This window comes from Manacus vitellinus, unplaced genomic scaffold (assembly GCF_001715985.3).
Source record: "Manacus vitellinus isolate BGI_N305 unplaced genomic scaffold, ASM171598v3 scaffold_7_pilon, whole genome shotgun sequence".
NCBI classification, from domain to species: domain Eukaryota; kingdom Metazoa; phylum Chordata; class Aves; order Passeriformes; family Pipridae; genus Manacus; species Manacus vitellinus.
The window spans coordinates 30,476,845-30,490,819 of record NW_021940813.1 but is presented as its reverse complement, the minus strand read 5'-3'; the positions used below and the strand labels follow the sequence as shown (position 1 = coordinate 30,490,819).

The window sequence follows — 13,975 nt, the reverse complement described above, 5'->3', positions numbered from 1 at the left end:
AATAAAACAGTAGTCCTTTCCCATCACTTTACAATAGGATTAGCCTGTCACAATATACTGTGATTATGCTGTGACAGACCGATGTGTTTTGCATTTAAAACTCAGTTTAATTTCTAGTTACATTTAACTAATGTAATACAAAGTCATTTTCCCCTATGCTACTTACATATTCAAGCTAATTGTAGATTTGTGCTCCTACCCGTACCACTTGTAACCTTCCCCCATACATCTACCTAATTACTTTTGCTGCTCTTTTCCAAAATCCCTCTACTCTTTTAGGTAATTAAGCACACAAAAATTAACAGAATTGTCTAGCACTAATCTAATTTGCCCCCTAAAAGGCAATTTTTTCAGTAACATTCCATGGTCTCTCACTGTCACTCATATCTTCTCCCTCTTTATTTCCTTTCTAGTTCTATTCCCTGTCAGATTCTTTGCAACATTAATGCTAACAATTATGCATAATTCAGTACCATTAATAATTTCTATTATGCTAAACCTCATATGTTCATTTCAGTTTTGGGATCGCATCATGCTTTGTAAATACAGAAATCCTCTAGCCCCCAAAAAACCCAGAAATCTACTAGTCCAAAGACATGGCATTCAATTGAAACAACATGCAACAAACAAGAAGAAAAAAAAAATCTCAGCTCACAGAGACAGACAAGAAGAAAATACAAATATGGATTTGAAAAAAAAAAAAAAACAAGTTTATGCATAGCAAGAGGGTTTTGAATCAGCGCTGGGAATATTTTTTAATAATGTAATACATATAAGTGAGTTGAAAAGATCGGTGTTTCCACTGCCTCTGTAGCTAGCAAGAGAGAATATAAAGGCCAGCATAGTAATTTTATGGGCCAGTAGTACACAGAGTAGTCAAAGTATATTCCACAGGACTGGAATGAAGTGATGGTTAAGAGATGCTCAAACCTGCTACCAACATACATGGAGCACAACTCTGCTGCAATTGTGAAACATCTTAAAACAGTTAATTGGTGATGAGGTCTTGCTACTATATTCACCCAAAAGACAATTATGGAAGCCAGTAAAAGCAAGTTACTGATACAGTAAATTTTCCCCAAGAAAAAGCACCCAGTGGACTAATAGGGGGAAAAAGCTATTTCTGGCCTTGTTTCTTGCCAATTCTCATCATAAAACAACAAAATATTTATTCCAAGATTAGAGACATGTTCTAGAGGTCAGTACCTGACCAGTTAAGATTATATTATTTTTTTTTAAATGGTTCCAATCATTTTTTTTAAATGATTCCAAATCGAATATAGGGAATTTATCAGGTAGAGATTTTTGCCAGTAGCTTTAAAAATAGAAACTTGATCTGAAAGGTCTCTCACATCTCATTGAAAATGCAAGTTGGGCCACTAGAATACAGTTGCCAAATTTGCGGATGAGTCATTCACAAGAGAAGCCAATACAGCATGACAGAAATGGCAAAAAATTTAATTACATCAATGCATACTAGTAGACATGCCATTTATACAAGCTGTCATTTATTACTCTATTGTCCCTTCTAAGGCAGGGGAGTTGCTGTCCCCAAGCCCATTTCATGCTTTACTGCATGTATCAAGCAGCATTACTGCTCAGTATCCAGATACTGGGTTTGAGCTATGAGACACACCTATTTGAAACACAATAGCTCTGAATGTCTTTGCTTCTGCAATGCCAGTAGCAAGTCCTTTCTGCCACTATTGTAGGAACTAAGGCATCAGTTTTTCCCTGCTAGAAAAGCATCTTGATGCAGGCTCTTATTAAGAAGCCTCTACATGTGACTGTCTATATTGTCTGCATTCTCTTCACACAGGTTTTACAGACTGGTCAGTACTAGCCTTATCAAAGAGAAGAGCTGTCGTTGAATTTGCTTACTGTTCCCACTTCCATCACTCCAATAATTAAGCCAAATCAGCAGGGCTCAGAGTAACTGGGGGGTACAGTGGAAGACAGGAGGATGGCTATGCAACAGATGAGCAAAAAGAAAGAAAAGAATGTATTTGCTAGGCCTCTATACAGCCTAATTAAAAACTATTTCAAAATGTATTAATTTTACTTAGGAAAACTACATTTTATGATGGAAAAATGTAATTCAGAAAACTTTAGAAGGCATTTATTCACACTGAAAATCATATTTAAGCAAAATTAGGAAAAAAGAGCTTCAGGGAAAAAGAAACATTGATCAAACTTTTATAGCTGCAGCTTGCATTAATGAGAATATGATCTCTTATAATAAAGCCAGAGATGATAAACAGCTGCAGTGCCAATATAGCTCTTGTTATTTCAGATACAGAACAAGAGCAGCCCTAAGTGGTGTTTGGAATCTTTGTACTTCAACAATGGTGAGTTGCTCTTCCTAGCACAGGGACACATTACACATGGACACAGCATTGTGCTTTGTTCCAACAGCACACCACAGGGAACCAAGGGATGTAAAAATGGACATTGTGAACACAGAAACAATGTAACCACAGCTACTACCAGTGACGCCCAAACAATGGTCCTACCTTCAGAAAAGCGTATTGTGTTCACAGCATCTTATGCTGCTCTGATGCGCCTGTTGAAGGGGGACTGGAGAAATGCCACTCAAACTAGTAGACTATAAAGCAGCACTTCAACATACAAATGTACTTGAAATTTTAATATAAATACCTGCAACACTATATTAATTGGTCCATTAAGGTTTATGTGCTGAGCTATCAATGACTAATACTTCTGTCTTAAATGGAGAAGCAAATCCCACAAGGCTAATGGACAATGTGTCATGCTGTACATGGAAGTTAAGCATCTGCATCAGCTGAATCCAACTTACACTCAGAGACAGAAAAGACACTGACTTCCAACATCTCAACTGTATTACCAATGAAACGGGAGTGAGGGTTTTATTCACATTTTGCTTTGAAAAAGAGGGACAGAGAATTTATTGTCCACATGTTTTGCAAATAAAGCCATGTCTAAAATAAACATGCTGCTCAAGGATATATCAGAATAAGATTCTTATACTTCTGTAAGAGTAAGTCTAATTTTTCCCCACACTTCCAGTTCGCCATTATCCTACCAAATCTATGGCTGGGAGGTAGATTTCCCAAGGAAACAACTTTTCTGTTAGTTTTTAACTTCAGCAAAACCAAAATATCATACACTTCATCATTTCTTGCTGGTCAGTCTGCTGTGGGCTCAATGGCTCCCAGATTCTCTGCCATGGAGTCAAGAATCTGAAAGTCCAAATTCTAGCAACAGCCTCAAAGCTCAAGGCCTCCTGCATTAGGTGCAGAGACAGGGAAGCTGGCAGAGTTCTCTGAGCTTCTGGTCAAGGCCTGGCAACCCTAGGACAGAAGATGGGGTGGGGACCCCGTATTCAGGGGGAACTTCCTCCAAGAGAGGCAAATGCTCTATTTGAGAAAAGCCAAAATGAAAATGTGGCATTTCCTTTCAAGACGAAGTGTAAAGACATAAAAATGTAGTTTTCAGATTGAATCTCAGCACAGGGGTTTTCTTAACAATGGTATTTCCCACAGAAAGAAAATGCCACATCTTGGGCACCTTATCTGTAACTCATATCCTGCCAGGAGCAACTGTTTCCCCACAGGTAACTGATTACAGGAAGGCTCATCAGGATTGTATCTACATCTTGTTGCCATCAAAACAATACAGTAAATTAAAAAAGAAATTATTTACTGTGACATAAGCATCAAGAGTTTCATGGCTTGAACTGCTACTTCATGGTCCTTGTCCAGAGGCATGGACACAATTCGATCCTAATGGATGTAAAATGACAATAAAAAGATGTAACATGGTTTGTTCTCAATAAACACGTATTTTTGCTACAGCTAGATCATCTATGCTAGTATAGCAGAGATTTATTTTTATTTCGGCAGCTATTTCCTAAGAGACATAAGGCAACTTGATTACTACCAAGTAGTTCCCCAGCCCCTGAAAATTAACAGCATGTTAATTTTTTAACTGAATTAATCATGCAGTAATATGATATTTTTTATAGATGTAATGTATGCATTCACAAGAAATCAAATACAGTCTACAAATTAAAAGTGACTGACAACTTGTTTCTAAGATGTTACTATTGGCACTTCAGCATGTTAAATGAAGGTAAGCTTCAAATTACAAGCATTATATAATCAGTTTCTCCCATCAACAGAGAAGTGCCTGTACCTACACATTACAGAAGCCAGTGCCTTGCTGGAAAGATAATTAGGACTTAAGTCATAAAGGCACCTCCTGGAATAGCAGCAATATTCCTGACGTCCAAAATGCACACTATTGTAACTTGGTACACATGCAAACATCTCAGAAAACTGGAAATTTTCCTGTCCCGTGTAACCAAGAACCTGCACACCTCAGTGTGGCCTATATCTTTAAGATATATTAAACCTTTAGACTTGCTTGACTTGGGACTAACAGCTTTCTCATTTAACATAAATCTCTAGATTCATTTTACTTTGCACATTCCTTTTTCTCACTATTCAGTTGCAAGGTGTGTTAAATGCACAAATCCTGAGTTTGAACACTCAAGGGTAACAGAGGTAACATGTGAAACTCCCTCTTGCAGGAAATGGATTCATGGTTATATGATTGCATTCCCCATCACTCAGAAAGCATGATTCAAACTTTGAAACTTGAATGTTGCCTGTTTGAGTTTCTTTCACTTAGAGGGGAAGGAGTTGTGTTTGAGTGGAGTTTTTTTGATTGGGGGATGGAGTTTGCAATGATCCATTTACATTGCATCCTCCACACAGAGGGAGCTTGCAGTACAGACAGACTGGAACTATTTCATCAGTCTTTATTGAATACCAATCCTGTGGTTATGCAGCTTGCAGCAGACAGAAAGATAAGGGACTACCACATAATCATTTAAATCAGGGGTCAATCTTAGATAGACAAGCTTCAGTCTGAATAATTTATTCTTAAGATAGCAATATTAATCTATTTCTTGTTCTTTGAGGATGTGCTATAGGTATTTTTCACTATTAGCAACTGCTTAGATATACAGATAAGCCCTGCACCTTTGCAAAAAGAACACAAATTAGCACCACATGCAGGCATTGATTATGTACTGATGCAGAAGGACTGAAATATCAATCGCATCTTGAGTTTTCTTATTCAAATACTGAAAAGGCCCAACCTCACTGGGATAAAAGTAGCTGACAAAATCATTACCAATTTAATCAAGCCAGGATTAAAAAAAGTAAAGGTCTTACTTCTTAAATGAGTCAGGATGTTGAAATATGATAAAGGCAGTGTACAGTGTCGGTGCAGCCACAAAACACTCTCAAACTTACTGTGTATCACCTGACTTGATCAGAAAGCAGATAAGGGATCCTGCTTCAAGATTCATACTGACATGGTAGATCAAGAGAGCCATTCCCACATCAGTGTGATACATGGACAGCCAGTCCAATATCTACAAGGTTAACCCATTATCTGGGGCAGCAAAAAAAGGGACCTCCAGCATATGAAATTCTTTGTCATCTGCCAAAGATCCTGTAAAAAATTTGGGCCATTCTGGATGAATGGTGGAGGTAACTGACCACAGTGCATGCTAACACCATTTTGCGCATAAACTAAAGTGAAAAGGAATATTCCACAGAAAGAGAGGGAAACATCCCTGCAAAACCCCTTCATCCACTCAGTCAATCAGGCTGTTTCTGCAGTTCCTGTCAGTCAAGACAGTGGGGAGATCAGCTCTGATCAAAACATTTGACCTTGTGTATACACCTGACCTAGACTTAAAAAAAACCAGCAAACAGTAGTTTACCTTGAATCTGCTAGTAAAGAGATCCATCCTGGAAACAAGTTCTTTTCTGCTATAGATTCCCTGCAGTCCCAGAAGACACTTCAACCGCACTTCAGCTTGCTACAAGACAAAGACAAATAGGCTAAGAGTAAAAAACATGTATCTTTGTTATTCACTGTTGGCATTTATATTATGTAAATAAGAGATCTTTGTGGTGCCTACAGCAGGCTATCCAAATGCTGCCTTATCTCCTTTATTAGTGATATCAGTACCATCTTGTTTGTGCGTATACACACTTGTCTCTCTCTCACACACACAGAGGAAGCCTGCAGTGAGCCAAACTTAAAGGTAACATCAAAGTTTGTGTTAGGCTCCCTAACAGTCAAAGAAACTCTCACAGACCTTGTAGTTAATAAAAGCAACAGAATGCAAAAGATACAGGGATTGTGCTATTCATCTGTTAAAGATACAAAGACAAGAGTATGGATGACCTACTTAATACAACCAGCACTCTCCCATACATCAGACTTTGCTTGCTTCCTTTCAGCTGTTGACTTGGACAACTGTTAGACACAGACAAGGACTCCAAGAAATTCTGGATTACTCTGGATTCCCAGAGGAAGAGGTACGCTCTAGAAACGCACTGGCTTGTTATTGTGGGTTCTTACAGAGCTGTGTTATGCCTTCTCCCTATTTCTGTTTTACACTAGAACACTGTATTTTAAGCATTCTAAGAAAAGGGTTGCTTTGAATTTGGCCTAATTAGTTAATTTAGGCTAAACATTTATCCACGCAAGGTGTTATTTCATATTACCAGTACTGTTGCTTCATGGACACCTCAAAAAGAAGTCTTTTCCTTATCCAGCTTTTAAATTATCTCATGCATATTGCTACATCTTTCAAATGACAAAGTTTTAAATAGCATTAGGAAAGTAATTTTTAAGATCCAACACAGAAAAATGACCGTGTTCTGCAAAATTATAATGCTAAGGATATCAGCAGAGACACTTAAATGAACTGCAGCCTTTGAATCAGTCTCTTTATATTTCTTTCTTAATTCCTCTTGCTAACAATAGCAGTAAGAATAATCAAGGAAATCCAAGAAAGGAGACCACCTACACATAGGCTATCCATTGCTACAAGTTCCTGTTCACCTGCTTAGATGGAAAGCCAAGGATGATACCCAGTAGAAGGGTTTGCCAAACAGTTTTGCTTTTTGCTAGAAATATAACCCAAAAGATCAACAGGTAACAATGTACACTGTTCTTTAATCTGCCCATAATACACCAGCAGTACTTATTCTATATTTTACTTAAACTTTAAAGTCTGAGGAAGAGACCGTTGCCCACACCTGCTGCTTCCTACAGCCACAGGGGTTCTGCAGCACAGAATTCACTCACAAACAGTCCCAAGTTGGTACCCGTCCCTGCACACTGGCACGAACTCAGCTCAGCCAATGTACAGCAATCTTGGCTTCAGCTGCACTTGGTTCTTTTCCACAAGGCTTTGCTTGTGAATAGGGACTGAATTCGTGCTTGGAGAAAAGGAAAGAAGTCTGCAATGGCTTGCTGAATGGTCATATAGCCCTGGGCATGCAGCGAGTAATGTCATTTGTCAGTCAGGTGGCATTCAAGTGTGGATCTGCAGATATAAAGTTTAATACATTAAAGTATACCATCTGCCTTCTAAGATACCTGTTCCCACCTGAAAGCTCTCAGTCATAACCCTTTATGTGTATGTTTCTTTTAAGTGTTGAGAAAATTAACTCTGGTAACTAGAAACACATAACTACTTCTACTCTGACTACCTCTGCTATTTTCCTACATTTTTCATCTACATTTTCTCCGTCTCAACCACTTCCCCTTTTCCAGATTCAACATTCCTCACAGTTTTAGAAGGATGTGAAGTAATTCTGAATGATCAATTTTGAATTAACTATTTCACTACTTATCTTCAGCTCCTTTCAACGCTAATATTAGCAAACACAAACACCCAGCCACCTTATCTCCTTGCCAGACCTACCATTTTAACCTTGCCAAAATACCTGCCTGTTCAGTCTTTCAAAGATGTGACAGAGTGAAGGCGAATTATGTAAGCACATTTTCAGGATATTCTGAACACACACACTGTCCCTCAGCTGTACCATAGCATATTTCGACCCTGACCTGCAAACAGACTGGTAGAAAACAGCAGCAAAGTGGTGGGCAGCTCTGACCTCAGAGAGCTCTGCATGGGCTCCAGCACTGCTTAGACACATTCAGTTACGAGATTTCAGCCCCACCACTATCACAGAGATGGGGCCACTCAATAAACCTTACAAATACAGGCAGGGAGTTTGATGGTTTGAGAGAGTCATTGAGTCATTTTTTACTCCTCAACACCCCCCAGGTTATAAACTGGGGAGATCCACTTCTGAATTATTCCTCAATAGCAAAGACAATCCACCTGTCCTTTGAATAAAACAATTTAAAAAATTGCCCTCCCCACAAAAAAAAAAATCCACACATACGCACAAAGATATGAACAGAAAACCATTTGAAGAAATAAGTATTTCAGAAGTAGCCAGAACCATGGGATGAGTTTCTACAGTCATGCTGGACAGAAGGCAAAACTAAAAATGCTTTCAATTTCCTGAAATTTGCCAGGAGGATCCCATAGTCAAGACACAGAAGTTCATTTCAGCAGAAAGTTCCTGTTTCCATGGGATTTCTTTGAGTGTTTTTCACAGTCTAATGAGAAAACCTCAACAACTTGCCCTGAAGTTCCAGATAAAGCCAGTCTAACATGGTAGGAGACCCCAAGTGTTAATCTCCATCCTCTCTGCCTTCCTCATTCCTTTTCCCATCCTTATTCTTCATTGTCTTGATTTTTCTATCTTTAACTCAGAACTTTTTACATAGCACTTCCCTTCAACACCTGTTGCTCAAATCAGCATGGGTTTAATTGGATCTGGATGCTGATTTAGGTACTACATATTCCCCTGGAAGAACAGTAGACCCTTTGAGTACAAGGCAAGGGCCTAGGTTTCACAAATGCAGGTGACTGGGCTTATATATAATGTCCAGCTGCAAACAACTATCAGATTTATTATCAGCTGTTCCCTGGTCTTCAAAAATAAAAAGTTAAATTATTTCTGGCAGATGAATATAAACTACTTGAAAGCATCTTTATAATGCTGTTCCACAACTCTTATTGGGGCAATGAGAGCTTTTCACATACAATTTTGAGCATCTTATCTCTGATTTTGAAGAATCTTCTTGCATCTAGAAAATAACCTTTCACGTAAAAATATGATGTTTAATATCAAATTATAATGGCAAAATGGTATCTCATGGGGAAGAAACATTGATCATCTTCAAATAAAAGACTCTGGAGACAAAAATGTTAATTTTATACTTATTTTCCCCTCCTTTCTCCCCTTTAAAGCCTCACAAATAACTGAACTTAATCTCTGTTTACAGCACTGTAGATGATCCTGGCCAGGTTTTCCCCCATCCTTAGAATACTTCCGTGGTTGTTCCACTCTGGGACCTAAATTATTTGGCAAACTTCTCTGTGATATATACTAAAAGAAAATTGGCTCTGGGAATTAGCAGTTTCTTGCTGCCCACCCCCAGCAAGATGGGACAGAAATGCTTAGTAAGGAGAAGTAGTGGGAAATTACATACATATGTATATAAAAGCACTGCTGCCCCTGCTGATGCCAAAAATGCCCTGCTCTCCTTTTGAAATCAGGCAGTTTGACAGTGGCTGCAAATCACAAAGCACTGCCAGGACTGCAGCCACCAGCAGTGGCACACTACCAAGTCTCAAGCAAATGTAATATATGGAAGACTCCCCACTTTATCTCACTCTTATTGCATCTGCTTTGCTTTCAGATAAAAACCTTTAGAAAAAAAAAGCATTTCCAGTTCCCAGTAAATGGCACTGGATGAACTACGTGCATTAATCAGAGACAACAGCTGTTAATTTTCACTGTACAGTACTGCGAATGAAGACACGTCATCTTCAAAAATGGCTTTATTTTGAGAATTCTCCAAACTGAACATACACTAAAAAGATATTCTGATCAGATAAAATTTATGCAGGAAAAACCCAACAGCCCTTGATAGATTTGTTGTCCTAAAAACCCAAATGCCGCCTTCAGAGGAACGGCACGATGCAGGGAAGCAAGAGGCCTCGTGCGACCCCTCCTGGCCTTGGCGGCAAACTACAACTTCACTCACAGAACACAAACACTGCCCAAAGCTGGCACAAATACCAGGATGTTTCAGGATGTACACAGGAGCTATATACACCTTCAAAGGTGGCCTGCAGAAGCACAGTGTGCCAATTTCTGTAATTAGCCATTCTTGATAAACATTCCTATCCTCCTAAAATCTCTCATCATTTTAGAAGTACAAGAAAAAGCATATTTTCACAGAATCACAGAATGGGTCAGGTTGGAAGGGACCTCATCTGGTCCAATCTCCTGCTCACGCAGGGTCATCCTGGAGCACATTGCACAGGATTGCATCCAGACGGTTCTTGCATATCTCCAGTGAGGGAGACTCCACAACCTCTCTGGGCAACCCGTTCCAGTCACAGAATCATAGAATCAACCAGGTTGGAAAAGACCTCCGAGATAATCAAGTCCAACCCTTGATCCAACACTGCTGTGGTTACTAGACCATGGCACTAAGTGCCACATCCAGACCATGGCACTAAGTGCCACATCCAGTCTCAGCTTAAAAACCTCCAGGGACGGTGAATCCACCACCTCCCTGGGCAGCCCATTCCAATGTCAGATTACTCTCTCTGTAAAAAATTCCTTCCTAATATCCAACCTAAACCTCCCCTGGCAGAGCATAAGACCATGCCCTCCTGTCTTCCTGATAGCTGCCTGGGAGAAGAGACCAAACCCCACCTGGCTACAACCTCCTTTCAGGCAGTTGTAGAGAGTGATGAGGTCTCCCCTGTGCCTCCTCTTGCCCAGGCTAAACAACCCCAGCTCCCTCAGCCTCTCCTCACAGGACTTGGTGCTTGAGTCCCTTCACCAGCCTTGTTGCTCTTCTCTGGATCTGCTCCAGCACCTCAATATCTTTTCTGAACTGAGGGGCCCAGAACCGGACACGGTGCACAGTCACATACACAGTAAAGAAATTGTTCCTCGTGTTCAGGTGGAACTTTCTGTGCATCAGTTTCTGTCCATCGTTTCTTGTCCTATTGCTTGGCATTTTGGAGTTACTGACTTCCTTTGGGGTTTTGGGTTGTTTGTTTTGGTAGGTTTTGGAGGGGTTTTAAATGTGCCTCTACTCAAAAAGAAAAAACAAATATACCATAAGGAAAAGGAGAAAACTCTTTGGGACATGGCTGGACTTTCTGTAAATATTTTCTATATCCATCTAATTCCAAATGAGAAATGCAATATGGAAGACTATTTACTATAGACAATATCTATTTGTTCATTTTTATAAATTTAAACAAAATTTTAAATGTCCATCAAGCATAAAAGCAGAATTTCAATCAACATTTAACACTACCTGTGCTCAACGGATATAGGCCAATTTACAATCAGAAATAATTCCCCATTCAGTAACATATAAAAATAATTGCACACAGAGGGATACACACAGAACTGGAAAAAGTGTTCTCTGTTATTTAGTGTTACAATGGCTTTGAAAATAAAACCTGAAATGGGGAAGAAAGTAATTTCTTTTTTGTACCACTACAGTTTTAAATATCTACTCTCAAGAATTTAAATGTTAGGATTCTTCAAAAAAAATTTTTAAAAAATCCCCTGTACTACACCCAGTAAGAAAAACTTTAAAACTTTACCTTATCATACAGCATCCATCCAACATATTTTAAATAGCTATCATTTAAAAAAGCATCTGGGTATGTTTTAATCCAGCTGCCAATTTCTTCAATGCAAGTCGCTCGGATCTCAGGGATCACATCACTGTGAAATTATAAAATCATAATATTAATACATTAAAAATCAATTTAAAAATCAATTATATTATTTGCAATATTTTTATGTTCTGGAATTGCAAAAAGCATGTATTATTCAAAATATTACAAGTATTTTCATATTAATAAGTTAGTCTTCAATCAATACTTAGACCACTTTTAGCCACAAAGTTTCATGCAATAACTATTTTGCAATTCCTGATATCTTCTCAATCACAAATGCACTGCTCTATAGCCAGCAGGAAGAACTGAAGAAGCATACTCAAGAGGTCTTTTCATAAGCCCAAATTCTTTAAATTAATTTAACTGCTACACTTTCCTTGACACCATCAGTGCCTCTAGGATGTTTAACTTGATTCTCCTATCTGTATAATCTGAGCAAGAGTTTCTTGGGAACGAAGATACACATCACAGTTTTATTTTTGCTCTTACCGGTAACGGTTTAGAAATGTCCCTTTGAAAATAGCATTCATCATGTTCTGTATCTCAAGAAGCTTGTGCTCATACTGAAACATAAAGAGAACTGAATGTTAATATTGGTCCCAGAATTCACTACACATGAAAAATTTGCAGCAGCAGGGCACTTGGAATACTACTGTGATGAAAACGGCTGGTGTTTACACACGGTACCAACAAAAAATGAGCGGTCTGTATCTACACCAGCAATTGGCCTATTTGTTAGCTATGTCCTGAGGAAAAGTTTATTGGATACCAACTGCTAACCTGGATAATAAGGAACTTGTTTGATACAGTGAGTCCTGATCTATCAATATGCAAATGATCTTCACATATAGGTCCAAATTCTGGTTTTATGTATTTGAACAGAGATGGAAGAAAGGCACTTTCAAAATACATCAGTTGCACAATGAGCATGTATTTTAACTGAGCCCTGAAAATCTAGATATGAACTTCTAAGAAACCAAGTCACTTAATAAAAACATTCTCTCATCAACAGCATCAGAAAGGGTGACAAGTTTGAGTTTCCCCCCAACACACACACCCACTTTCTCTGTCTTTCCCATAAGATCAGATTTATGATTATACTAAAACACCCTGTCTAACCCAAACACTCCTTCCCACAAAAAAGGGGTTGTTTCTGTAACAGAGAAGTCCATGGACACCCAAAGTTTAGAAAAGAGATTAGTGATTCTAAGGTCAGGAGACAAGGAACTGTGCTTGATCTTCATATATCAAGTCACCTCCTTCTTCAAGTCAGAATTATTTTTTAAAGTTACAGTTTTGCCTCTGAGAGTTGAAAAGGAGCTGTTTGTTTGAGCAGGGAAGAAATGACAGAAACTGAACAGCAAAAGTGATACAGGACATACCTGAGTTAAGTCTGGTTTTATAATGCATTACTTACACAGAGATGTCAGTTATCCTGTGTCCTTTTTCATTCTTTGCTAACATTTTGGCTTGTAATTTGTACAAACGTATACAAACCTGCCCTCCCACAACACCAGAGCTATTGAGGCAATTAAATCTGCGCGTAAACCCACATTTGTGCAAAAATCAAGGGCTAACAATACCGATTTAATGAAGCAGTTACTAGGACAGACATCAGAGGTTAACAGTACATAATGCAGTTATTACGTTAGTCATTTTTGTACCACTTAATCCAGCCAGTCACACCTGCTCTGCACAATGCATTAGATAAACATATAAACCTCAAAGAGCTGCAGTGACCCAAAAGCAAGCAGTCAGAAATCCCTCTTTTTACATTTTCGCACATCTCCCATACAAGACACCTCCCTAACCTCTTTCCTTTTTCTCTCTAGCTGGTCAAGTCTGTAACTGGTCCTCTTGCCACTTATCCTCTGCTTCTCCACCTCATACAATCTTTGAGCATTGTGCTTGTTGACATCAAGGTTCAGATGGACGCTTACAACTGCCGTCAAAAGTTTCATTGCTAAAAAAGAAACAAACCCAACACATTTAGCTTAGCTCAGAGATATGTAGCATAAATATATTTACCACTTTATCACAAAAAGGATAAGGCTAGCCAAATCCATTTTATATCCAAATTATGAACATTACTGGATTATTAATTTATTTTAAAATACAGTGTTTATAAAGGCAGACAATTTTTTAAAAAAGGAAAACTAAGTTCTATTTCTGGTGATTTACAACTTTTGGTCAGAGTTCTAGTGAGAGAAGTAATTTACTGGGCAACTCTTCTCAGTTTATGTAATTCTGACTTTTCTGCAAAAGAATCTAGAATTGTGGAACAGCTGATTTTCAGTAACTAAAAAAATAGAAAAACCAGGG

General features: G+C 38.6%; 1 protein-coding gene across 1 annotated transcript in view; it reads right to left on the bottom strand.

Annotated features, from left to right (window-relative positions):
• LOC103765024 (cohesin subunit SA-2) overlaps positions 1–13,975 on the bottom strand; it is a 58,821-nt gene that overhangs the window by 27,460 nt on the left and 17,386 nt on the right. The window contains exons 9-13 of the mRNA XM_018084125.2: positions 13,465–13,616; positions 12,143–12,216; positions 11,576–11,699; positions 5,780–5,878; positions 3,685–3,764 (exon numbers count right to left, since the gene is read on the bottom strand). Of these exons, the coding sequence (XP_017939614.1) occupies positions 3,685–3,764; positions 5,780–5,878; positions 11,576–11,699; positions 12,143–12,216; positions 13,465–13,616 (529 nt within the window). The remainder of the gene's footprint in view (positions 1–3,684; positions 3,765–5,779; positions 5,879–11,575; positions 11,700–12,142; positions 12,217–13,464; positions 13,617–13,975) is intronic.